A 26,790-nucleotide genomic window follows, 5' to 3' on the forward strand; every position below is an offset into this window, starting at 1 on the left:
TTTAAAGATTGTTTGCTTTTCTGCTTCATTCTAAAACTTTGTGTCGGTATAAATTATAATATATTTTATCCATTACGTATTTTAAACATACATTCTACATTTGCAATACATTGGTAAATGCAAAGAACCAGTGGTCGCATGCAGCGTCAGACGATGAACGGTATAGCAATAATGCGCGAGGACACCATCATGTGTGCTCTTGATTGGTAGGTTCGCTATGGTCAAATGCCTCGTTCATCTTTGGGAAGAGGGGATGACGACATCACGTCCCTAGCAACGGTCGCGTCTCTACGGCAACATCCTCCGATGTCCCTGATCTGCTGTTGTCACCGTGACTCTCGTCTAAAAAAACAGCCTTTTCTCCCGGATGAACTGATGATTCTGGACGATGGCGCGTTGACATGGGCGGAGAGCGCCCACCGCAGCAGCCGTACGTGTCTCGCGACTTGAGTGCTTAAAGTTGGAGTGGACACGGAACAACTTGACCACGAGGACCACCTCATCATCATCATTATCGTCTTCATCATCATCGATCTTCGATCGTTCTTTGTCGTGCACGAGACTGCCAGTCCAGCCGGGTGCTGTTTGTTCTCATCTGGACCGTTTTATTTGCACCGAGCGGTCCCCGTCCAGCCGCGCGGGCGCGCGCGCGACTGAATGGATCCCGCCGTGCTCATCTTCCTGCTGTACGTGATGATCGCGCACGAGCTGGTCTGCGGCTGGTTGCAGTACCGGAGACAGAGTGCCAAGCCCCGCAGTCGAGCCGCTGGACCTCTGCTGCGCTCAAGGTGTGTGCATGTGTGTGCGCGTGCGCGCATTAATTGATATTGATGGGGTTGCTGTCGCCACATATGAAAAAGCAAAAACCGTTTTGTTAGCCTTCTTTGCTGATGACCACAAATATATAACGGATACAACAAAGCACATTTCTCCAACGCATCAGTGTTAAACGTTGTATTAGTGTAGGCTACCACAAATTCATAGCTGTAATATAATAATGGAAACTCAGCGCTTTCGAACATACCTCATGTCCTCCTTCAGTTAATGGCACTTGCTCAGCGTGATCATACATAATTAGCACAGTCACGTGATCATGTCAAACCTGAGAAACCCCTGAGAAAGTTCCACTTGCTGCACTTGTTGCGACACAGAAGCACATTGTCTATTGTGTAAAATGTTATTGTTTACTATTTAGATTTCATTCTGCTGGAACAAAAGTCCTGAAATAAATACAGACTTCACAGAAATGGGAACCAGCTGGACATGTATGTTCCACATGTTCGTTGATTTCCCCTTAAAGGAAATGGCCTCAGGGGAGCTGTAAAAGATCTTGTGTTTCCCTGTAGACTGTTGACTGTGCAATGTTGATGGTTTGCTTCAGCACCCAGGTGTGTCAGGGAGCCTGGAGGAAGAGCAGCCAGTCGCTCAGGGCCGACAGAGGAGGGAGGGACCTGAGGAAGAGCGGACGCATTGTGAGAAAAGCCTAAAAAAAAGACAGAAACCAAACACAAGGACACCTGTTGTTGCAAAACAAATTGTATGGCAGCGAGCCTGGCCAAGCAACAGAAGAAGGTGCTCTGCTGCATTTTCAAACTCTCCAAAGTGAGTTTTGGGAGCTGAATTCAGCATGTGGTTAAACCTTTTTTTCATTTTTGCATTGAGGCTCAAATTCTCTTCGTGAGATCAACACTTCTACAGACAAAACCAAAAGGGCTGAGCGGCCACACCTTTTATCCGGTGTGAATGTTTTTGGAAGGCAATGAAGCAAAGGAATGTCGTGCATCAGGTTCATTGTTCATCAAATAACATATTTAGTCATGATGGGAAGGTATTTAGGCCAATTACTGTATTGCAAGTCATTGAAAGGGAGGGAGCTGAGGGTGCAGGTTATTCATCTTCAGAAATGTTCAGCGTTATAATAAACTGCCTGGCGTTGGGATTCCCTTTGTTGATCTGTTATTATGATCAGCTAATATGAACTTTTACAAGTTACAGTAATCTTCAGAAACACACCTAACCAAATATTGATCAAAGAGAAACAGAGCTTTGTGTTCATGCCCTGAGCTCATAAAGGCCTTTATCAGCTTAAACTGCAATTCTTTTGACTACAAAACCGACATCGATAACATGAACTCATCACATTGTGTCCATGGAAACCCTCAATTTGTGAAAACAAAAACTTTTGCGAGGCTCGATGCCAGACAACATATAGTAACATTAAATATTCAAGGTCAATGCCTCGCCTTATCCGTTAACCAATCAGGGTGAATGCCAAAATCAAGGTCAAAGCCTAACCTTAACTCTTAATGACAAACTTTAATCATTCTAGGTCAATGCATCAACTTTCGAGGTCGATGCCACCACTGCCTGGTAGTGAAGCGCAGCTCCCCGCAAAAACTAAGACCTATTTCTGAGGCGTGTTAATGTGTTTCCCCAATTTTTAATCCGGCCACACTTCGCCACAGAAATTAAATTTGTGTAGTCAAGAGATTTTCGCAAATTGTGTGGTTACCATGTAGAAACCATCACAGCATCCCATGTGACCGGTCCTGTTTCTGTAGGAGTTGTTAAATTTCTGCCCTCCTGCCTGATCTCAGGACAGCTAACTTGATGGAAACTGAACATATGAGCAGCTTCTAGGCTCTAATTGTGTTCACTGAGCTGCAAGACTCTCAGCTCAGCAAACAGCAGTCGGACACTATCAGCAGATGTCCTCGCTGACACAGGTGGGTGTTCATTACTATTACTCATGGGACTTTATGTCTGCCTCAGCTATACCTGTGCAACGATTCCTTTGACTTGTTCTTTCTGTTTGTTTGTTTAAATATATATAGAGGACAGAATAGGCTGGAGGCTCGTGTAAATGTTTTGCCTGTGTTGACAACATACAACAATATTGCCTGAGGCTTTTTATTACTGTAGCTGACCTTCAAATGTTGCTGTTTTGTTTTTGTGTCTTTAATGTTTGTGTTTTAGTTGTGTGTATGAATGATAATGCTGCTGCTTGTCTTGGCCAGGACACTCTTGTAAAAGAGATTTTTAATCTCAATGAGTCTTTTCCTGGTTAAATGAAGGTTAAATAAAAAATAAAAAATATATTTTTTTCAAGTATGTATTAGAATGCTTTAAAGGAGTCATCACCCGGAAATCGCAATTTCTCTTGTTAAAACATGCATATCTGTGTTTGACCTCAGTTGAAACTTGCCTGAAAGGCTGGAGTTTGAAAGTGGCGCCGTTTTTTCGCTTCTGCTCTTTTTCCGAACAGGAATAGCACACAAGGGTGTGCATTCCTAAAGCACGAGATTTTGATTCTGCGCCTTCGGTGACGTCACCGTGGCGGCTACTTGCATAAGCCCACCCCTCTTTCACCACCCAACCCCGCCCCGTCCGCTACCTGAAATCGCCGAAGCGCCGCCATTATGTTTTGGAGTCTGCATGCAGGCAAGCCCCCCCGGCTCTGTCCTTCCTGCGGCGAATCAACGCGCGCCTCATTACATATTATACAATGCACATCCGGACCAGTCAAAACCTCGCGCGTAATCTCGCGTGATAAAATCGCGGTACGAAAAAGGGTCAGAACAAGCTCAATGTTTGATTAAAATTTTTTTTTTTTTTTCTAATAAGTTTTACGAATTGATCCAAAGCGATCCAAGGGGGGCTGGATACGTATAAAACCAGGTGATGACTCCTTTAAGGCATTAAGGATCCAATATTTGTCGCGCTGTAAGTAAGGGTTCATAACTCAGACACACAAAAACACACCTAGGGAAGTGTCACGTTATGCAAAGGACACGTGAGCCTGCGTCATCAGTGTGGTATTTGTGCTGCTCTTAAATGCCTCAACCAGGTTTAGGCACATCATACGCTCAGTTGTCACTACACCTGAAGTCGTCTGGACACAGTAAGTCTAAATATTTGTCTTTGTGCATTATATTCACTTTGTTGAACAGTATTGTGTAATCTGATCAATTCACCTTTCAGTAAAGAGTTAATTCGTCAAATGTCCATATCTTTTGCTCCTGACATGATTTAGTTCTTGTTTAGACTTTGTGACTCACCTCAGCTGCCTGAACGAACCAGTAAATGTGTTAGTTAAGAGTGTTTATGTTGTTTGAATTAACTCTAACAGGTAGGTTAAATAAAACCATTAAGTATATGGAACCTTAAAAAACATAATATGATATTATATCATGTGATAATATGACTTTTTTACACATTTTAATATACATATGAATAATATAATATTATGATAGATGAGGTGTGACTTGGAAAACTCCACAGATGTGTATTTGTTTTACGTAGTGAGTACAGCAGTATATAATATATTGACTTTGTTTTGCTTTCATTTTCAAAGTCAAATTAAATTCCTGCATGTTCTGCACAAAAAATTCAAAGTGAAGATGGAGAGAGTGATTGTTTTTCTGCTCTATTCTGTCTTTATTTATGTATTTAAATAAATCAGCATAGAGTTTTGGTATCAGTTAATATCAGCGTGTGTTTTTGTTTCGAGCCCTGCAGCCGTCTGATCCCGAGCAAACATGAGAGTTGCTTTGTTGCTTCAGCATAACAACATCTTACTGTGTGCTCAACAGCTAAAGGAGCTACAGAGTGGGATTAGTTTACTGTCCTTGTCAGAATCTTGTTTATCCAGGTTTGGTATTTCTGTGATAGAAGAAAATAAACTTTCTATTATCTTGTTAAGTACAGTAAAGTACAGTAAAAGGGCTGGTAAATTTAAAGAAGTGACTAATAGAGCACATATGATTGGAAAACCTTGAATTTAACTAACATGTAACATAACGTCCCTCAGATTAATGGCGAGCATGGCGTCAATGTCGCTCAGCTCCCACCTCAACAAGGCTGTCCGCCAGCACTACATGAGCCTGCCGCAGGGAGGGAAGTGCCAGGTCACCTACATCTGGATCGACGGCACCGGGGAGGGTCTTCGCAACAAGACCCGAACCCTGGACACTGAGCCCAACAGCATCGATGGTAAATCTCTTCCACTTTTTTATGATTTCATTCTCACCCCCTTAATTCAAAACCTCTTACACTTTTACAGTACAATAGTTAAAACTATTGAGTCTGCTCTTACATGAATAATTAAGTAATTTGAATGACTGACTGGGCATGAAGAGACCAGCTGAGTACAGGGAGGGACTCCGTGGGAGGACTTGCTCACCTACATTGTACACAACACAGAGCATCCTGGTGCAGCCTTATTGATATGCCACCGGGACTGAAGAACACATATTTGTTTGACACTCCTACTTTAGACGTGGTAAGGTTTCCATTAGGGTGTATCTACTTTCTACTGTAGTAAAGTAAATAACTCTTCTGCTCACCTGAACAATGGACAGGAATTTGTCTTGTCCTAATGCTGGAACTGTCTGCAAGCTCAACAGGTTCCAGTTGCCTTTCGGTGTTATAATTAGTTTAATTGCAACATCTCGTTCCTCCCTCATATCATCAGATATTCCAGAGTGGAACTTTGATGGCTCCAGCACATACCAGGCCGAAGGCTCCAACAGTGACATGTTCCTCATTCCAGTCAGCATGTTCAGGGATCCATTCTCCCTCGACCCCAACAAACTGGTCCTCTGTGAGGTCCTCAAATACAACCGCTTACCTGCAGGTACACTTTTCTGTTCACGTCGCATTCCCGCTCAGTCGCATCAGGACAAAATAGTCTTACTGACTAACCCTCTTTCCCATCTAGAAACAAACCATCGAGCAAGCTGCAACAAGGTGATGGAGGCGGTCAAAGAGCACAGCATATGGTTTGGCATGGAGCAGGAGTACACGCTGCTGGGAATAGATGGACATCCTTTTAGTTGGCCCAAAAATGGATTCCCCAAGCCCCAAGGTGAATGGCTGTCATGTCTCCTTATAAAGCTTTCCCTTAATACATGATGTCTTATAAAGTGCTACACAAATATAAATGTTGTGGCGCATGAAATGTGTTTTGTTTTGTGTCTTGTCTTAACATGTTCCCATCATGTCCCCACTTTAAGGACCCTTCTACTGTGGGGTGGGAGCAGACTGCGCTTATGGACGGGACATCGTGGAGGCCCACTACAAGGCCTGCCTCTATGCAGGAGTCAATATCTATGGCACCAATGCTGAAGTTATGCCATCTCAGGTACTTGCTAGCATTATTTATATATATATATATATATCAATTATTTTGTTTCACACAACGTCCTTATTTCCCTCTTTTCTTTGCCTCTGCGTCTTCTGACTCCAGTGGGAGTTCCAGGTGGGACCCTGTGAAGGTATCGAGATGGGCGACCATCTGTGGGTTGCACGCTTCCTGCTGCACCGTGTGAGTGAAGATTTTGGAGTTGTTGCGTCGCTGGACCCCAAACCAATGGAGGGCAAATGGAACGGCGCTGGTTGCCACACCAATGTCAGCACCAAGACGATGAGGGAAGAAGGAGGACTGCAGTGAGTAAAGATGTTGTTTGAAACTTGTAACGATGAAAAGTCATGCACTAATTGAATTAAATAAATGGTAACGTCCTAGAATAGGATTCAATTATCCCAGCCAATAAAACATAAATAACCCACCTTGTCAAAAATTATCTTATAAATCCTGCTTTTTGAATCTTTTGTCAACAAATAACAAAAATACATAACCCAGCATACAGATCCAAAAGAAAAGAAGGATTAAAGTTCTGGCCAATAGTGTAACTCATAGTAATTAACACAACTTTTATTTGATATCGTCAATAACAGCTGTTTTTGGTTTGGTCTTAATAATTCCACCCAATGCACTTTAAAAAAATCATACCGAATGTAGGTGGACTTTACTTTTTCGGTTTTATGCTGACCATTTTTGGTTAATTCAGTGATAGAAAATGTTTGTCTCGCTAAGATTTTTCACCACATTTAATTGACACACACTTTTGAAATGTCTCAAAAAGTCAAAAGAAAACAACAACAACAACAACAACAACAACAATAATTAGAGTATAGGCTATGAGTCAAAGTGTTTCAATATTCTAAATTAACAATTGATATGAATGTGAAAGGTATGTCTAACTCACAGAGAACTATCACCAGACTCTACAGTCTCCCCACAGCTCAACGGAGCTTTATAGTGACTGTAACTGGTTTAATGGTTTTAATCTGAATGGTGCATTTAGCAGCTAAAGAGACTGATATTTCCCCCAGGAGGTGGTGGAGACCAAGCACAGAGCTAAAAGTATATTTGTTTGCTAAAGAGTTCATCAGCTTAAAAGGGGATGTTGTGTTTCCAGCTGGTTTCTGCAGTTTTTCTGTAGGATTTTTAATCATAGGAAGAAATCATAGCAAAGCTCAGAAACCTTTCATATCTCAATTGTACCTCTCCCCCTCTGATGACAGCTACATCGAGCAGGCCATCGAGAGGTTGGGCAAAAGACACAAAGAGCACATCCAAATGTATGACCCACATGGAGGGAAGGACAACCTCAGGCGTCTCACAGGACATCTTGAAACCTCCAGCATCGACGACTTCTCTGCCGGAGTGGCCAACCGAGGCGCCAGCATCCGCATCCCTCGCCAGGTGGGCCAAGAGAAGAGAGGCTACTTCGAGGACCGCCGTCCTGCAGCAAACTGTGACCCGTACGCCGTCACGATGGCCATCGCAAACACCTGCCTACTTGATCCAAAAGTCGAAGAAGAGTGCAAATAGGAGAAAGGTGGATACTAGTAGTACAAAGAAATATACTTCAGCCTATTGTTCACCCGTGTTTTTATATTAATTGCTGTTTCTATATTATTTTATCTAAGTTAGATGCATTTTCATTTGCACAGACATTCATGGAAATTATGAATAATTATTTTCTGGAACCCATTATACAGCTTCATATGTAGGCCTACCATTGTTGGTACCACAAGTCTCGTGTTACGTGTTAGTTCAGGTGAAATAAAGACACACAATTACTATGCTTGTAACTGTGTTCTGCCTTGTTTGTTTGTTTGTTTGCAAAATATCAGAATAGAAAATTAAAATGTTTAAAATGGAAATTCAAATGGCTTTACGTGAGCAGTTGAAAGCGTCGGCAGAGAATATATCGAAAGAAAAAATTACAGTAAAGAATTGAAAGGAAGAGTGCGTCACATTCACTGATTGGTGAGCAAAAAGTGTCAGAACCGTTGGGTTGTAAGTGAAAATTGGAATCTGGTGACAGTAAGCATAGTTGATATAATCAGGAAGTTGTTCCAGAGCTGCAGCATAGCAGCGAACAGCTGCTTGTCCATGTTTGGTTCTGAGCAGCATAACTGATGGATTTTGTTTATAATTTTATTTATCCTATTTCAACTTTCAAATGACATGTTGTGTAAATTGTTTAGTTTTAACGTTGTTAAATTGTATTATCTTAATCATTATAATAATGATAATGATGATGGTAATAAATAATAATAATAATTATTATTATTATTACTATTATTGTTGGTGTTGCTATTATATTGATTTTGAGGTATTTATTTTATTAACATCACAATGTAAATTAGTTTTATCCGTGTTGTACAGTTATTGTTGTATCTTGTTATTGCAGCTATAATTTTCTATCTGATTTCCAGCTAAATAACTACAGACAACAATCCGCTGCTCCAACCCACTACAGTAGTGTTACAGATGTAATGGACGCAATTGTCCACCAGGAGGGGCCACTGGTACAGTTATCCACCAGTCAGAACCGCCTGACGAACAGACCACATATCTTTCTGTGCAGCACTTGAAGAATAATGAGCGAGATGGTGTTTGGGACCCGTAGAGCATTACATTACAAAAAGAAGAGCGTTTATACTCTAATTAACAGTGGCATGGATTCAGGTCCACCTGATGCTCAGCGCACCCGACATATGGTGCAACATGTTCTCCTGTTACCTCCGGACATGTGATCCTCTCACTTTCAGCCTCGCTTTGTCAAAATGACTCATCATTCAAGCTGTTTGGGCCGAGCTTTTTGCAACATGAGGAAACAACGGCAACAAAAAAGAACTAGAAAATGCATTTCCTGCGGAAATACGTGGAAATGCTTTAATGCTGAAGCAACATTGAAAAAAAAGCAGAATATTTGAAGAAAATATTAAAAAAGCTGAATATTTGAAGAAAATATTAAAAAAGCTGAATATTTGAAGAGAATATAAAAAAAGCTGAATATGTGCAAAAGTATGAAAAAGCTGAATAGTTGAGGAGAATATTAAAAAAGCTGAATATGTGCAAAAGTATGAAAAAGCTGAATATTTGAAGAGAATATTAAAAAAAGCTGAATATTTGAAAAGTTTGAAAAAGCTGAATAGCTGAGGGGAATATTCAAAAAGTTGAATATGCAAAAAGTTTTAAAAAGCTGAATAGCTGTAGAGAATATTCAAAAAGCTGAATATGTGAAAAGTATGAAAAAGCTGAATAGCTGAAGAGAATATTCAAAAAGCTGAATATGTGAAAAGTATGAAAAAGCTGAATGTCTGTCCCTCTCTCTCTCTCTCTCTCTCTTTCTCTCTAATGTCTCACTCTCTGTCTGTCTCTCTCTCTCTGTGTGTCTCTCTCTGTCTCACTCACTCTCTGTCTGTCTGTCACTCTGTCTGTCAGTCCCCCCCTCTCTCTATCTGTCCATCACGCTGACGATGTCATATGTCATGATGTCATATGTCATCTATCTGTCCATCACGCTCTCTGTCTGTCCCTCTGTCTCTGTGTCTGTCCCTATCTCTTTCTGTGTCTGTCCCTCTCTCTCTCTGTCTCTCTGTCTGTCCCTCTGTCTCTGTGTCTGTCCCTCTGTCTCTGTCTGTCCCTATCTCTTTCTGTGTCTGTCCCGCTTTCTCTCTCTCTCTGTCTGTCTGTCTTTCTATCTGTTTGTGTGTGTGTGTGTCTGTGTGTGTCTGTTAGCCAATACATGTCACTGAACTCAGCTGTCACTCAAGTACTGCCGAGCACTACCGAGTACTACCGAGTACTACCGAGTACTACTGAGACTCAAGTACTGAGAACTACTAGGTACAGGTCACTGAACTCAGCTGTCACTCAAGTACTACCGAGTACTCCATTTTAAAGTTTAAATGGAGTTTCTAGGTGAAAGTATGGCTGAGCTGAAGAGGTTTGACTAAAAAAACTACATATCCCACTACTAATGTAGTTTTAGTACATTCCTGTCCTCCAATCAGAGCACACCTGCTGTCAGTTATGAAGATCAGTGCCACACAGTGCTGTCACCATGGCAACGGCCCTTGCTGCGTGTGTATGACTGCTTTGGAGCGTCTCTCTGCTTCTCTCTATCGCTCAATTCCCCCTCTGCGCATGGGTCCGAACAAAAGCATGCCACGCTCACACCGAAACTCCTATCGCCAAAATTTTCGGACCGTTAGCGCCACAAGACTCGGCTGAAGACACTGATGACTTTTATTTTTTCCTAGTGTCAGAAATGTGGACGCTAGGGCGAGTTAGAAATGCTGTTCATATCAGGTTTCTTTGAAAATCTGCTTCTAAATTAACATTGGAGCGGATGACGAGAAAACCTGACTTCGCCGCGCTTAGAGGTTGCTAGTTCAAATTCTGTAAAACTCACAGAGATTTTGAGCACATTGTGAGAGACGGGACAAGTTTGTCTACAAAATTGGAAAATATCACGTCTGTAGAGTGAAGATCGTGGCCGGGAGGAGTTTGGAAAGGAAAAAACTCTGAGAAGCCCTCACACTCTAACTGATGATGTCACGCACTCTAGCCCAGAAGGTTCCGCGCAATACACACCCATTGAAAACTCAAAAAAAGTCTGAAAACAGCATCATATTTAAACACTGATAATTTAAAAACTGTAATAGATATCACAATGAAAAGTAATAGCTGAATAGCTGAAGGTTTTGTGAATGTTTTAAAATTTGAATGACGTCTGTAGGTGGAAGTATGCAGACTGCCATGCTTTTCAAAGAGGAGCATGTTAAAGAGGTTTTTAGGCTGATCTCCATAGGAATGCATTGAAAAAAAAATATGGAAAAGGCTGAATATATGAAAAAGTATGAAAGGCTGAAAAAATGTTGAAGATGTCCCGGAAAAAGCTGAAAAAGCTGAACATTTTGATAGCTGAATGGTTTTTGTAGCTGAAAGTATGCAGAAGCTAGAGGCGACCAAAAAACGTACGGAAGAAGAAAAAGAAAAATAAAGATTAGGATAACATAGGTTGGAAATGCTTGAAAGCATTTCCACCAATTATTTTGAAAAGATTAGATGCCAGCGCTTACCAGATTTCCATGGATACAGGCAGTAACTTGGCAACCATGGTGTTTGTGTGTCGTCATGGATACATCTGTCTCAGTGAATGTTAGCAGCAGTGAGTCGATGACATGAAGAGAGAGAGAGAGAGAGAGAGAGAGAGAGATACTTATTTAATTTTTGTCTGAAATGCAACATATTTCAGCTCCATGATGAAAACTGTTGCTGTGAAGACAGTACATGCTCCAACAGCTGATGCTGCACATTCAGACAGGAAGTAAAGTCAGAGACAGGAAGTACACAGTATGAAAAGCATGAACCATGGGATGTACAGTGAGACATTTTCATGCTAATTCATACAACACACTTTGAGTATTTAGGTGAAAATGCCAGAATCAAATTCTCAATGGGGGGTTACTTGTGTCCCACAATGCAAAATAGACACGAGTTAGTCACAGCCAACCTATTTCACAAGTTTTAACTGGTGCCCTATGTACTCCCTGATAATACAAAAAGTGATTTCTTGCCTCAAAATGCCAAAATAGTGCAGTTAACATTCACCAATAGGAACCGTGAAAGTCTTCATTCAAGTGCAACAGTTTCGCTCCTATTTTTAACAGGGATTTATTGTAATTATGTAAGTGTGACAGAGTGAGTGGAGTGACATATTTCCCCCTTGTTGAATGTGGACCAGCATGCACTCTCAGAAAATAAAGTGGAGAAAGTGGGAAAATAAAGATCATCTACACCTTTTCATTCAGTTATGTAATTATGTGTTTAATATTCATGTATCAATTTGTTTTGAATAAAATTCCCTACAGTGAATCTAGGGCCAGCTAATAACCGAGTCATATTTACTTCCTGTACAACATCTCTCAGAAAGTGTGAAGTAACATCCTGCCAACTGCAGCTGCAGCACACCATGGGGAATTGGGGTTCATATGTTTTTATGCTTGTAGTTTCCCTCTCCTCAAAAAGTTTTAAAATATATTTTCTAAAAAGTAAAACATACTTATTGAAATAGCATGGAACAGAATGGCACTTAAACGTACTGATATCACTTATTGTGCACTAGATATGAAATATCTAGATACAGATATTATAGTTGAAAAACATTGCAATCATCTTTAAATAAATCTTTCGGTCTTATTTTTGTTGTGTTTGTATCCTTGCTTTGATGATTTGACCCCAAATGAACCCGCCCATCTGAAGTGCATAAGTGTTCACTTTCAGTGCATAACCCACACCAGTCATCGTCCCTCCCATTACGTTGAACGGGTTGTCAAAGTGACGTCACTAGTCTCTAGGGGAGGGGGGGCTCGCGGCAGCAGGTGAGAGCGCGCAGCATCGCCTCCTCCTCCTCGCTGCTGCTGCTGCTTTCAAAGACGCAGAGCGGCGGAGGAGCGCAGCGGAGCGCAGCCATGGGGAAGCTTCAAGAATTTGATATCACTTTTAGCAACAACAAGGTGGTTTACGGTCCGGGAGAGTCCATCAGCGGAACTGTGAAGATACGAACCGCCAACTCGCTGCAGTACAAAGGTAAGCTTTTCCTCCAGCGGCGTATTCAACAGACGGGAAACGTGTTGCCGGCGCGTCCGTTACCCGAGCGCCTTCTCCCGGGGGAGCGCGCGGCGAAGCCTCGGTGTAAATAAACTTTTCTTCGCGAGGGAGGAAAGAGGGCTGAACGCTCTTTGTTTTGTGGCCGTGAACTGTAGCGGACATCACGGATGTGTTGTTGGTGTTGCCGCGCTGGGAGCGGACGCAGCGTTTCCGCCCTGAGCAGGACGCGAGCAGCCGCCCTGGACTCGTTGTTGTTGTGCCATACCAGGCTGGCTGGTGCTGGTGAACCCACATCCTGGACCACATCCTGCGTGTTCACATGTTGCTGCCAGGTTACGTGTCTGACCAGTCCTTGACATGGTTTGGGGATGCTGCAGAGACCCATGTTGTAAAAAGTAGAACACTGTTTTGCTGTAAAACGTATTTATTTTTTATTTATTTATTTTATTTTTTCGGTTTTGGAGGACCTTCAAAACTTATAAAGCCAACATATCAGGCCAACTTACAAACTAAGTAGGTTAGTAAGGTGGAGACTATGCGTTCAGAGTTGCCATGGAGGTACACAAAGAAGCTATTGTGTGTAAGCGATCCTTGTCTGTTAATAGTGCTGCCATCAACTTGAACTAAAGCTAATTTTCAAAGGCAGTCTGGCACACAGGCACGTTAATTGACGAGGACAGTGAATGAGAGGGAAAGCTCAGGTGTAGGGAATGTACAACACAACAATTTGTTTGACAGTTGATGGGTGAGCTCATGTTGATTCAAATTAAAAACACCATTTGACCTAAATTCCATATTTTAAAGATCTATTTTGGCCTAATTGAAGTCATTCAGCAGAATTTCCACCCGTACTTGCATGTCAGGCGTAGTGAGATTCATTTGCCATCATGCACAGACCGACCTGAGGCAGATGGTGTTACAGCAGAGGTCAGCGCCCCCGCTGAGCTCTGTTACACTGGAGGTCACACGCCTGTACCAGACACCAGGCGTCATTCCCAAATGTAGCGGTGCAGCGGTGGCCGAGGCACGCAGACAGCAGGAGAGCTTCTCCAAGTCCAGCAAACGGCTCAATCCAAATGTTCTAGGATGCAGAGAAGAGCACGTGGAGGGATTTTGATGTCGACTTGAGGGTTTGCATTCGCTGCAAGCACGAGCAATCTGTTTGGTTTTCAGAGCATTATTATAGCAGCAAACAACTGCTTGCTCTTTAAAGATGTAGTGCCGTTATGTTGACCTGAGGGGTGATCTACATCACTCTCCCTCTGTGTGTGTTGTAATCCCAGCTTCTCTGTCTTTTGTTTACATAGCGGGGCTGGCTGCCTTTAAGGGAAGAGACCACTGTAAATCCTGATAACCTCAGTTTATTTTTTGACTGCTCCTCCCAATGCAGAGTGGAGCACATACACAAACCCCCGCCCAACACATCAACACAACCTATAGGGAAGAGCCCCTTTATCAAAACACTGTCATTCCTCAAATACGCGGACTAATCAAATGAGGTATCGCTCAGGATTGTTAGCACTGTTAGCTGCAAGCTGCCAACTCAGCCGTCACCATGTTGAGAGCCAGTAGATATTCTTAAATTATTCTATATGTTTTAACATTAGATACCCCCTCCCATGTTTTTCGTTTAATGACACTGAAGCTGGGCTGTGAAAGTGAGTTTTAAGGTTATGATGTACAAGGCCGGGTTGTTTTTTCCTCCATTCTCTCATGGGCGAAGGTACTCCAGCTGAGGAGGCTTGTTGGGCATCTGCTTTCAGCACGTCCATTAATGTACTCTCAATGCAGAGGCTGCATTATGTGCTGAGTGACATCACCCCTCTCAACCTACTGATGATTGCACCAACCAAACGATGTGAATCATGCTGAGGCAGGAAAATGTGTGAGAGTTTCCTGTTTTTGTGTCTCGAGAAGAAAATATAGAGGAGTTGTTGGTTTGTAGCATTTATTATAATGAACGATGTCTCATTAAGTCAGATGTTGATTCATAATCTGACAAACCTTTTTGGCATTCATGGAATCATAAATATGATTCAGGTTCAGAGTGGCTACGCTTCTGGTGCCATTTTTTAAAAACAATTTCTGCCAAATAAATCAATGATAATAAAATATAATACTCAGATAAATCAATACACACATAAAAAACCCTTTGTACTGAAGACTGATTTTCCATCCTGATCCCTTAATTAAGCAGAGTTGTAAATTCTCCCGGTCCAGTCACCTTTCCCATTTCTCTTCCATTCAGTGGTTATGAGCCCCTCACAGTCACTTTTCAAAGCGCATATTTCCTGCTGGAAATGTGCTCAACACCCACATACAGCAGAATCCACACAGGACCAGCGTACTTCGTTTCAAGTTGACTGTAAATTTTTGTTTTGTGTCCTTTGAGTGTTCTTGTGTTTGTGTGGGCTGAAGCTGAAGCCACATAATATTCATTGTATAGATTGTGGCACCACATGATCTGTATAGATCCTTTTTTAAGTGTTTTATTTACATAGCATGGTGAGTCTGGTGTGTATGGTTACCAGGTCATGGGATGAAATAAATACAGAGGGATGATAAATGGATCCACGTTCTGAGACGCTGAATGTTGTAGCCTCGCTGTATTATTGATGATGAAGACCATTAGACAGCATTTCTATTGATTTAGCTTCCTCACAAAGATTCTCGTTGAAGCAGAGTCAGGAAAATGTGGATGAAAGTACATGAATGAGATACTTACATGTTACTTACACATGAGGTTGAACAAGCACTGCAAGTTAAAACCATTATTGCTAACTAATGTTCATATTAGAAGATTCTGCAGCACCTCAGTTCCAATCCATGCCAGCGTTCAGCAGCAGTGCAGGAAGTAGCTTGTTGGTAAAAAAGTAAGGATTGTGGTGGTGAATGGTCCTGTGTAGTTGTTGGATGCTGGAGTATTCATTCCTTCTCTATTGGAGGGATTGCTGAAATTATATTTTATACCGACATCATCCATCCATCCATCCATCCATCTATTGTCTACCGCTTATCCTGTATTCAGGGTCGCGGGGGGGCTGGAGCCGATCCCAGCTGTCATTGGGTGAAGGCAGGGTACACCCTGGACAGGTCGCCAGTCTATCACAGGGAGACATGTAGAGACAGACAACCATTCACACTCACATTCACACCTACGGGCAATTTAGAGTCACCAATCAACCTATCCCCATCCTGCATGTCTTTGGACTGTGGGAGGAAGCCGGAGAACCCAGAGAGAACCCACGCATACACGGGGAGAACATGCAAACTCCACACAGAAGGAACCCGTGCCGACCCGGGAGTCGAACACGGGAATCGAACCCGGGATCCTCTCGCTGTGAGGCGAGAGTGCTACCCACTACACCACCATGCAGCCTATACCGACATCAATGTTTCCTAAATGATGAAGCCGGCTGACTTTGAAGATCCCCTGATTTTGCCTCCGGCCCATTATTAGGTTGAAATGTGTGGGTTTTAAATGAAATGTCTCAACAACTATTGGACTTAATGAATTCATCTGGTATGCATATTCATGTTCCCCTCAGGATGTATCGTAATCATGTTGGTAATCCCTTAACTTTTAGATAGCGCCAGCAAAATATCATATTTTAAATGTGTCCTACAAAACTCCTCATAGAAGCATATAGTATCAGTAGTCTGTTTGGTTGTAGTGTTGTTGAAAATCATCTCTCTGTGTTAATGGTGACTTATAGATCTCGGATAGTGGGCGGGGCCAGCCTGTCTGTTTGGTTTAGTCTCCTCTTGTGTCTTGGTCGGCCTCCCTGCACTTAGCAACCTCTATAGTCACCTGATATACGAGACGTTGTCGTTCTGACTCGGTGTCTCAGCTTGAGTGGACATACCTGTATTGACAGTTTAGTTCAGGCTCCAACACTCCAGGCTGAACTGTAAAGCCCTCGGCCTCGTTTCAGAAACTCTAAGAGCCTAAACCCAGATGGGAAAGCTGATCAGAGAGTTTGTTCACATTCAGTTAAGCTCTTGGAAGCTCTGATACCATGATTCACCATGACGACAGATAAATAAAAGGCAGGGCCTCCATTTTTATCTAGTGGACGTAGAGATATTAATGCATGGCTATAAATGGGCTGTCCAGGTTTACAGTTACATTTCCTTAATGGATGACGAAGTGGTTGTATCTGAGTATGAGGCTGCAGCCCACATTACATTTCAAATATTTGTTCAGCTGTGATGAGGCCAAAACACAGCCTTGGCCAAAAATAAAAAGATCACAGACAGAGAGACATGATTTTAAGCTCTCAATCTGATCCAGTGTCAATGTCTTGATGTGGTGATTAGCACTTAAAAAGGAGTCGAGGTTCAAATACAGTACATCTCAAACTTTAGACAAATATTTTGGCTCGGCTCAACAGTCTTCAGTGGGTTTATTTCAGCCACTCCTAAAAATGTACCCAGGGTTTAAGTTTCTTGTCTTTCTGGAACTGAAAACAGGGAGTTTTCACTCAACCTGCTTTCTGAAACGGGGCCAGGTGACGGCCTGCTACTGAAAAACCAAATGTTCTAAAGAAATGAATGACCTTAAGCGAAAGTCCACTTCCTGCTTGTTTGTCGCATCATTTATCTCATCTTCGCTGTACATCCAAGTCGACCTTAAAACAGCGGCGAGTGTAAACGAGAGCTTTTAGGTGTGTAACTCTTTTGTATCTCCGATGACAGTTGTGGATCTTCGCTTACCTTTCAGCAAAGCAGAAACACAAACAGTCACTGTAACCCAATCGTCCGCTGTGGTGACACAAACCACCGGCTTTATGTAAACAAGACTAAACGTCCACTCGGGTTCGCACGAAGCCGGCCACGGGCATGTGTACACGCAGGCACGCTCTTTCAACTGGGACTTTTTTTATCTGGTTATTATCGCATGTGGTTTGTGAGTCACATCGTTAAAGAGTTTCAAGCTTATGACGATTCATGCTTCTGGTGCTTTGAAATACTAACCCCACCCATTCCTCCTGGTTTCAGTCCAACTGTCATTTGATTTGTTGTGTGTACTTCCATGGCTGGTGGTTGTACCGCCATCTTTGTTCCATCCTGGACACCTGGAATCTATTAATGATGGGACAACCGTGGCATGTGGGATCAATATTCAGTGGATGTTTGTTCTCTCAGCCCCCACACAATTGATTTTGATTATTATAATTTTTTTAATATCACTCAGGAAAACCAAACCTGGTAAAGACCTGGTTCAGGCAAGGCTGCATTTACTGTTTACTGGTCTCATTGACTAACTACTTTAACAAAACATTTCATTCTTTGTCAGAGTATATGATTCCGTTACATCGAGTGTCATTATTTTGCTGGAGTTGCTTCAGAATAGTATTGACCGTAGGGAAGTCGGCCTGCGCAACAAGAGACATGTCTTCCTTCATCTTGGACCAGTTTGAGCTTGGCTATGTATGCTCTGCACTTCCTTTGAAATACTCGACAGGAGCCAGATGAGATCGAAGCGGGAAGACTATAAGAAAGGAAAATGATTGGATGGAGATGCTTACAGAATGGATTGATGCTGTTTTGACTTCCTTAAGGCAAACTCTGTAAAATTGACACAGTAAAAATCAATAAATCCAGCGTATGAATATCTCTTTGATCTGGCTCATGAAGTCATCGCAGTAGGCTGGGGTTTTTGTGTGACCCTCTGGACTCGGGCCTGAGTATATCCTGGCGTCACTGCCCCACAAACGGCTATTAAAGATCTGTTGTGTCTGCACTGAGACCAGTGGACCGAGGCCTCTTGAGAGCAGATTCTTATACATCGGCCTTTAAGTAAATAATAGTCGATAAGATGAATAAAATAACAAAGATTAATACTATCACTTCTACCACTACTATAATATAACTGGTGCAATCGCTGCTGCTGCTGCTGCTGCTACTACTACTACTACGACTACTACTGCTACTGCTACTAATGCTATCACTAATTATAGTTTGATTCTTTACTAGTAGTTTCCATTATTAAAGGTTGGTTGTTTAAAAAGGTGCGTACTGCATGAATCCCCTTGAAGTGAAGAAGGGAGGCTGTTTAAACCCTCTTGAGTTTGGTGTCTTTTGTCCCGAATTAAGGAATGTGACACTGGACTTACTCCGTGAGAGTAAGAGTGACTCAGAGCGACTCCATTCACTCTGCTTCCCTTCGGTGTGGGCGGGTGGCATCGATCCACATGTTACAGTACTTCATCAGTCAGTGCACTGTGCCCGTGGAAGTGGTGCTTCAGCTGCAAATCTTGGCACCAGCTGCCACCTCTCCCCTTGGACTTAGTCATGTTAATAATAACTCTCCTTTGACCCCCATAACCAACCAAGCCCAACCCCAGGGCTGCTTATTTAGGTCTATCATAAGAGGATTCTGTCTCATTCCCAGTGATAAGTACAGACACACTCCCCTGATCACTCCCCCCTCTTCCTCTCTTTAAAAAGCTGTCCCACTTCCTATGCTTTGTGAAATGGGTTTGCAGAGGGGATGTCACTCTTCTCTGCAAGTGGAACAAAACGTTGATTACAACGCTGACAAAGACACTAAAGATAGACTCAGTGTTCAGCTCAGCTGGGAGATAAGAACAAGTTGGTTTATGGTTTTACTGGTTATGTCGGGAAATGTAACACGATGAGGTCACGCAAGCCCCACGGGGAATGGATAATCTCAATCCAACCGTGATTTACAGATGCACTATTCAATGTTTTTATAGTTAATCAAAAGACTGTATGTTATGAGAAGGCATTAGCCAACAGCGTCAAACAGACGGTCAAAGTTAGCCACGAGCTCATGAAAAAAAGGAGGCTAGAACATAGAGCAGCTAAAGAGCAAAATATGTTTTTTATGCTAGTTGTGGATTATTCTGACCCAGAAGGCCAAATAATATCCGATTGCAGCTTAAATGTCAAGCTGAAACAATATTATATTGGATTTTATTATGAAAATACTGTAAAATGTAAGATACGGTGCACAATTTGGGGACGTGATCTAAAAGTGTTACACACAACGCATTTTTCATTTCAGCTTGACTTTAACCTTTCATTGAGCCACAGTTCAATATATGTCAAAGAAAAGGTGTCATAATCAGCAGCAGAGAAGCAGTATGTGGTGTTTGCTAAGAGGGCGGAAGGGCTGCGAGGTTTTGGTGGCTGTGAAATGAGAAACCACATTGGATAACTCACTGCAGGACGCACAGATTAAGTCTTTCACAGCACACATTTGGAGGGGAACCTGTTTGGTCCAGCTTTTGAGCAGCAATGAGAGGTTTCAGTCTTCCTCCACATGCTGCTAATCCTCCAACGACCTCTCCCTACTTACCTACATTTTTAGACTAAGCTCGTCTTTTGTCACAGTGTAGGGTCCTATGATCACCGCGATGTGGAAAACGCGGATGGAATCACGGAATCTGACAACGAAAATGGAAATGGAAAATGGAACTTTTCAACAAGAATGACTCGACCAGCAACTACAAACAGAATCTCACATCAGAAACGTTCGGAAATGAACTGATTCCGAACTGAAGTGAATCAGTTGTGTGTTAACAGCTACGAATAATTTGGGGCCGCTGAACGCTTTGGCCCCTTCAGAGAAAGTTGTCTGGCTGGTTCACAGAGGAAAGACATGAGCCTCCAGAGGAAGTGAAAGTACAGTACTTGGCCCTTCATCTCAACTAGGTCAAGTATAGTACAGGTTGTTATATATGCCCCACATTATACATACTTATATTTATGAATGTATTTATTTACTGAACAGAAATATCAACCAGCTTCTCAAATTTAAATGTATGTGTATTTCTAAAACTAACAAACAGTTGTATGTATTTTTTACTGTCATGTTTAATTCAGGACATGACTTCCACAAACTTTTTGCTTTCTTTTGTCTCTACTTCCTTTTTCCATAATACGGTTAGCCAGCATGTATATTTAGCATTAGCATAGGTAATGGTCACTAAATACAATGTAAATACGGGTGTTGTGTCGTGGACAAATGCTCTGGTACATGCCAAAGATTTGGAGAGATGCCACCAAAAAAAGAAAAATAACATCAGTAGTGAAATAAGTTACTGTTTAAAAAAAACTGATGAAACATAAATGAAATATACACGTGATTAGCTGGATCATCAGTGCAGATAACCTGGAGAACTGAGATCAATGGACCAATATTACAAAGCATGTAACAAAATGTGAAAAAATCGTGGATACGAGTAAAAATGTAGGAAGCGTTCTTCCTTCCTTTGGAGGCTGCAGCCCAGAATTCCAGATTCTGAGGATCCAACTGATTGAGACTTCATAGCCCAACTTATCCCAAGATTCATTGCATACCAGTGACGATTAGATTTGAATCAAGATGGCGTCTGGAATATAGAAGGCATTGGAAGTGAAAGGACATGACCGCTGTACTGGGACTCAGCGGTTGTGTTCTGTAAGCCCCAGGTCATCAGCTTGTTATTGAACCTACTTGGCCTCTAAAAGAAAGTTTCCTCATGACACTTGAAGACCCAGGGAAATGCCCATCTGTGTTGGCTCCATGTCAGCCTGCTGCAATACAATGATATGGTTCATGTGTTCCAAAAGGTCACTAATGGAACTTAGACTGATACGAACACACCCTCATCAATGAGAGGGAGAGAGCAGAGGTCTGAAGGTCACTGCTTGGCGTCAGCTGATACTAAATGACTAATCACACTTTTCAAGCTGATGACCAGAAGAAATATATCTCTACTGCTATGTAGCCGCATAGGAAACACAGTGAAGTTGTTGATCTCTGAGTAAGCTTTGGTCTATGATTCATAACTGATTTGGTGATCTTGAGCTGTCAGCTGTCCTGATGTCAGATGTTCATTGATCCAGGACAGATCTGGAAACGAGCTGCTTTATTTCTGATACCAGGGCTGTGAGATCAGGTCAGCTCAGGACACTTTGAGGAGAAGCCAATGCTTAAATGTACGTCTCCGCTGACATCAAAGGAGATCTTGAGCTGTGTGTGTGTGTGTGTGTGTGTGTGTGTCTCCTCTGGTCATGACGTCCGTCTGGATTTGAGACTAATGCAGGGAAATGTGTGGATGTCATGGCGTGATGGGTGACGAGGGAGCGAGTGTGCAGAGTGCAGATTACACGTCTGCCGGTTGTTTTATGATGTAACTTCTGCATGGATAAGCCTCTTACGTGTGCATGCAGACATACCCAGTGTGTGCTGTGCATGCAGATGTGTACGCACCCTAAACTCAAACACGCAAGCACAAACATCGTTAGCCGGCCCGACTGAAGTGTGCAACGCGTCGGCGCCGACCATAGAGGAGGGGAATGTTGTATATGAGTGTGTAATTAATATTACAGCAATGATGAGAGCTGGTTTGACATGGCCAACGTCATTATCCAAGTTTGTTTAACGCCATTCTTCTCAAACACATCCCCTCGTCTGACGGATGGATGATGGTTGTGGAGAGTGTTAGTTTAGACTTCTGTGAAGGCCATAACACATGATTCACATCGGCAAACCATTCAGTGAGCACTCGCTTCCCATATGGAAGAATCAGCATTTCTTAAGTTTCTCCACTCATTTCTGAAGAGTTTTCCTTCATTTGTCACCAGACTGCACATTCTCAAGCTGACGAGTGAGATACAGCAAAGGGTGTTGGGTAATGAGCAGACGTATGGCTTGGTTTGATTGCTGGAACATTTCAAGCAACCTTTTTAGAAAATCCCGACTGTTAAATCAGGGACAGTGAGCTACATCAGAGTTAGATCCAGTCTTCTAATCTAAAAATAATGATCGGTACACAACGCCTTACAAGCCCAAGCCTGTGATGGAGTTTGCATTATTACTGGTACGAATATTTGCCTGGTCAAACCCTTATGACTTGAATTTACATACAACCTTCATTCAGAGTGCAAACAAGCAGTGCCTGTAGCTAATATTAGGGATAGGAAAATGTATTTAATGTTATTAGAGATACACAAGTAGTAGGAAACACAGACTTGTATTTTTCATTGTTTCAATGTGTATTCTATTTTTGCTATAATGGCCAGCAAAATTCACTCAGGCAGTCGGCTAACATTCTGTAGTTAAAGATTTAACTTTGGACCTATTTATTTCATGTTGGTGATTATATTTGATGCTGTTAGTGTAGGCATCTGTGCTCTCCAGGTCTGGACCCGGATTTGTTTGTTCATTGGATAAGTATTCAGTTCGCCGTTGGTCACTGACAAAGCTTCAGTTCCTGTATGGGTTTTCTGCTTCCTCTGTTATAGGGTTGTCACGATACCAGAATTTCAGTAGTCGATACCAATACCTGTGAATTTCCACGATTCTCGATACTAATTCGATACCACAATTAAAAAAAAAAACAACAGGACCCATGTACTTTTAAATTCGCTAATTTATTGAAAACTGCTTCAAACTGTCAAGTATTTAACACCACTGTGCTTTAAGATCTTTTTGCACTTTTAAATTGCAGTACCAGCTTCCAACAGACCTATAGCCATCCAGTATAAAAACAAACAATACTGTGCTTATAAATATGGTCATAAATAACAATAGTCAACTATTTTACATTAAAAAAAGAACAGCAGTGGTCTATATTTGGCCAGGTTTGACGTGCTTCCTCCTTTGGTCTGAAAACTTCTGAGGCACTTTTTGCATGTCGGCTTGTTTGAATCAAGAAATGCTCCGGATTCATCCGCCTCGAATGCAGAATATTTCCACACGCGACTCTTCGCACCTGTCTTGCCGACGAGCCGACGTGTTGTGCTTTCGCTCCCACCTGCTGAAGCCATTTTTTTCGAAGACGACAAGTTTTCTTCTTCAGCGCCGCTTACTGCTCTGTGCTGCTCACACGCGTATACTGCCCCCGTCAGTTCCGCCAAGAATCAACACGGCTCGCCGAGTGAAAAGTTGTATATTCGGTTCTGACGATACCAGAAAAAAGCAAGTATCGAATTATTTTTTTCGTGTCGGCATCGAATTGGTACCGAAGTATCGGTTCTTGTGACAACCCTACTCTGTTATACTCTTGAAAAGATCCCGATGTCCGGGAGTATACCTGATTACATAAAGGTTATTGTATATAATCTGCTTCTGTGTCTCTCGTCTTTAACATCCATTCAATCACAGTTATACAAGGGTATATTATTACAAAGAACAACATGGAAACTTTGTCATATCCTGCAAAAGTCTTTCTCAAACGGTTATCGGAGAATCTGATTTGCCTAATCTTCATGCTTCCTGAAACGTCATGCACCGGTGCACTAAATGACCGTTTAGAGGACAGTGCAGTACCTAAATTTAGTTCCTGTGGCTTCTTTGCTCCTGTGACTGTATGGCTGAAAAGCTGCATGAAGCTGTGCATTAATTTTACCTTAAGCGGCTCTCGCTGCAGCGTTTCTGCCTCTTACTGATCCAAGAGGGAACTCAGGACGTGTCTGAACGAACAGGCTGAGCTCTGTTCTGCTGCGGGGGATTCCCTTACAGTCGGGAGTAATAGATCATAAGATCAGGTGGCTGTGTTTGACACGTCTCACCGAGAAGCATTAGGAAGGAGACGAGGGATGTTGGAAAAGAGAGAAGGACTAATTGTTTGCAGCGCTTAAAGATTTAATGAAGGTAGTGAGTGTCGCATCGGATTACTCTGCGAGGAGTGGAAACCAATAGGCGGTGGCCTCTGGTGTTTGTGGAAGATATACTAGAAATAGGGAATATTCAGGGGGCAGCTGGTCGGTGGATTCTGGTGCATTTTTGTTTGTTTTGTTTCATGACTTTTTGTCATGAAAAAAAATAAGAATTATCGCAAAACTCCACCAGAAATCATCTTCTGTGTCTGAGTCCTGACCTCGCAGGTGAAATGAGTTTTGCAGAGACATGGCGAAAACAACTATAATTTATCGTTCTGTTGGAATCTCTCTTTGAATAATACAAGGACAGAATGGTCAACGCTGCACATGCTGGGTCTGACGAATGCGTACACATTTTTGTTTCTAATTTATAAGGCTGCCCCCCAACCAAATAACGAGCCTTTAAAATAATAACTGTACAAGCGCATGGCGCACGCAGTGAGCCGACAACTGAGACTCTTCTCATCGACTAATGTTTGGTCGACTTAGGGGGCAGCCCTCCTAATTTAACCTTAATATAAGTGCCTTCTTTACTGTCATCAGTGGGGAAAATGCATGTAAATAAGATGTGCTGCATGTTGAGCAGCACTGCAGGATTATTATGTTGACCACTCAGAAGAAACCCACCAGGCTCATGAATGAAGTTATTAATGATTGATGTCTTGGACTGTTTGTTGTCTACAGGAGCTTCATTTAAACCAATGCAGTCTTATCACACACTGCTTTGGTAGAGTCTCATTATGCTGGAATGTATACGTGACGTCCGAGGAGCCTTTTAGCGCACGTGAGGAATGCTGATCAATTCAAGTCATTCAGACTGCACTTCGCACTCCTGACCCACTGCTGGACGTAAAGACACGGTTCGTCCCTGGTATGTAGTGTCTGAGAGGTCGGGGGTTTTCCTCATTCTGCTTTGTTCTCGTAAAGTTCAGACCTTAAACAAACTGAGGCCCCTTTGTGCTTCCAGCCGTCCGCTGAAACTCCACTCAGTATAATCAGTGTAAATAAGGAACTGACATTATCAGCCCAGCTTCCCTGAATGCCTCCCCACCAACCCCCAAGCTGACTCATTTCCCCATGTACTGTAGCAATCTCCGATTTCATGGTTTTATCGTACAAAGTTCTGCCTTTTTTCTCTCTGAAAAGTTAAAACGGTCAACTTTCTCACTCAGTGTTTAATGTGTGCCAGCAGCATAATTGCTCCTGAATAAACTTGATTGTAAAATAAAGCTGCTCTTTGTTTGCTAAATCCGATGACAGAGCAAACAACATTTCTGTGTATCCAGCACATATTTTCAGGATAGTTTGCCCTGAGGGCCAAAATTCCTGTACAAGGAGAGGTGGAAGAGAACCATGTGACTTGAGTCGGCTCCCACTGTGTCATAGCTAGAAAGCATCTGTCTGATGTAAAACCCTTCAGAGAGTTCGTGTTCATATGTTTATGTTCGGCAGGCAGCCTTGCAATCATTGAGTCATCCTGTATCAATGTCTCTGGTTGCATTTGCAGTTTTGTGTCACATGCTAATGCTAATTTGAATGGATTTTAGTAATGTAATGTCATGAATCAAGTTAAAAGTTAAAGTTTTTTTTATTATCTTACATATCCAACAAGGTGTTGATGTTGGCGGTCCCTGTGGACAAAAGCGGTAGTGTTTCCTAGCACCAGATGTTGATGTTGTGGAGGCTCCCAGCTGGGACTGGGTATTACATGAGTTTATATTTACCACAATGAGCATCCCACCCATTTCAGAATCACAATCCCTTCCTAGGTTTTTTTTCTTATTGATTTGCTCCGATTGCAACAAGAAAGTGACGTAATCTTTACCCAAGAGTGGCACTTTCTAGCCATTATCATTTCACTGGTGAAACTATCTAAACTGAGCATATGGCTGGGTATCAATTCCAAAGCTGGCATGGTCAGATTCATAATCTTCTTTACCTATTCTCAGATAATTATGGATCTTAATCAAAAACCTCTACACTATTTTATTCAGGCAATGTTCTTTTTGGCTGCTTGGTGTCATTAGTTAAGTTTAAAAAAGAGGCGGAAAATGTTTATTTCTTCCAGTAATGAACATTTTGTTATCGGACTCAGTACCAAAAGTCAGGTATTGTAACATTGGATTCCTCCACAGAGCCTGTTTCTCAGTTTCAATGTTTCTCATTGTATAACATGTCTGACTTCATCATCCCTTCTGGGACGTCCGGCCAGCCAAGTGCACTAAAAACAGGATATACTTTATAGCACTAAACTTATAATCTCACCCTCCTGAGTTATCCACTTACTCATCACTTCCACACCTTCGACTGGCCCCCACACCCCCCATGACTCACCGACTCCCTGTTCTCACCCACACCACAGAACCATTTGATACAAGACAACACAGCAGTCATGTGTAGGCAGATCTGGAAAC

At 42.2% G+C, this 26,790-nt stretch overlaps 2 protein-coding genes and 1 long non-coding RNA gene across 3 annotated transcripts in view; all 3 read left to right on the top strand.

Moving 5' to 3' along the window:
• Positions 1 to 375: 375 nt before the first annotated feature.
• LOC311029691 lies at positions 376 to 2,884 on the top strand. Its single transcript, XR_014598904.1, has 3 exons — positions 376 to 788; positions 1,382 to 1,602; positions 2,598 to 2,884. It is a non-coding gene; the product is annotated as an uncharacterized lncRNA (long non-coding RNA).
• A 961-nt stretch (positions 2,885 to 3,845) lies between these two features.
• Positions 3,846 to 7,930, top strand: LOC311030229 (glutamine synthetase-like). Its single transcript, XM_084035872.1, has 7 exons — positions 3,846 to 3,901; positions 4,811 to 4,992; positions 5,474 to 5,635; positions 5,720 to 5,866; positions 6,015 to 6,142; positions 6,248 to 6,447; positions 7,369 to 7,930. The coding sequence occupies exons 2-7, from the start codon at positions 4,815 to 4,817 to the stop codon at positions 7,676 to 7,678; spliced, it is 1,125 nt and encodes a 374-aa protein (XP_083891998.1). The 5' UTR covers positions 3,846 to 3,901; positions 4,811 to 4,814; the 3' UTR covers positions 7,679 to 7,930.
• A 4,624-nt stretch (positions 7,931 to 12,554) lies between these two features.
• Positions 12,555 to 26,790, top strand: part of arrdc1b (arrestin domain containing 1b) — a 36,289-nt gene continuing 22,053 nt past the window's right edge. Inside the window, exon 1 of the mRNA XM_084035082.1 lies at positions 12,555 to 12,736. Coding sequence (XP_083891208.1) covers positions 12,619 to 12,736 — 118 coding nt within the window. The 5' untranslated portion in view covers positions 12,555 to 12,618. The remainder of the gene's footprint in view (positions 12,737 to 26,790) is intronic.

The sequence above is a fragment of the Eutrigla gurnardus genome (genome assembly GCF_963514095.1).
Source record: "Eutrigla gurnardus genome assembly, chromosome: 19".
Lineage (NCBI taxonomy): Eukaryota > Metazoa > Chordata > Actinopteri > Perciformes > Triglidae > Eutrigla > Eutrigla gurnardus.

Bases quoted from the DNA above. Each gene is read 5' to 3' on its own strand.
- LOC311030229 (XM_084035872.1), top strand. From the start codon at position 4,815: ATGGCGAGCATGGCGTCAATGTCGCTCAGCTCCCACCTCAACAAGGCT. The intron at 5,867-6,014 runs GTGAATGGCTGT...CCCCACTTTAAG, and splicing joins TGGATTCCCCAAGCCCCAAG to GACCCTTCTACTGTGGGGTG. The intron at 6,448-7,368 runs GTGAGTAAAGAT...CTCTGATGACAG, and splicing joins AGGGAAGAAGGAGGACTGCA to CTACATCGAGCAGGCCATCG.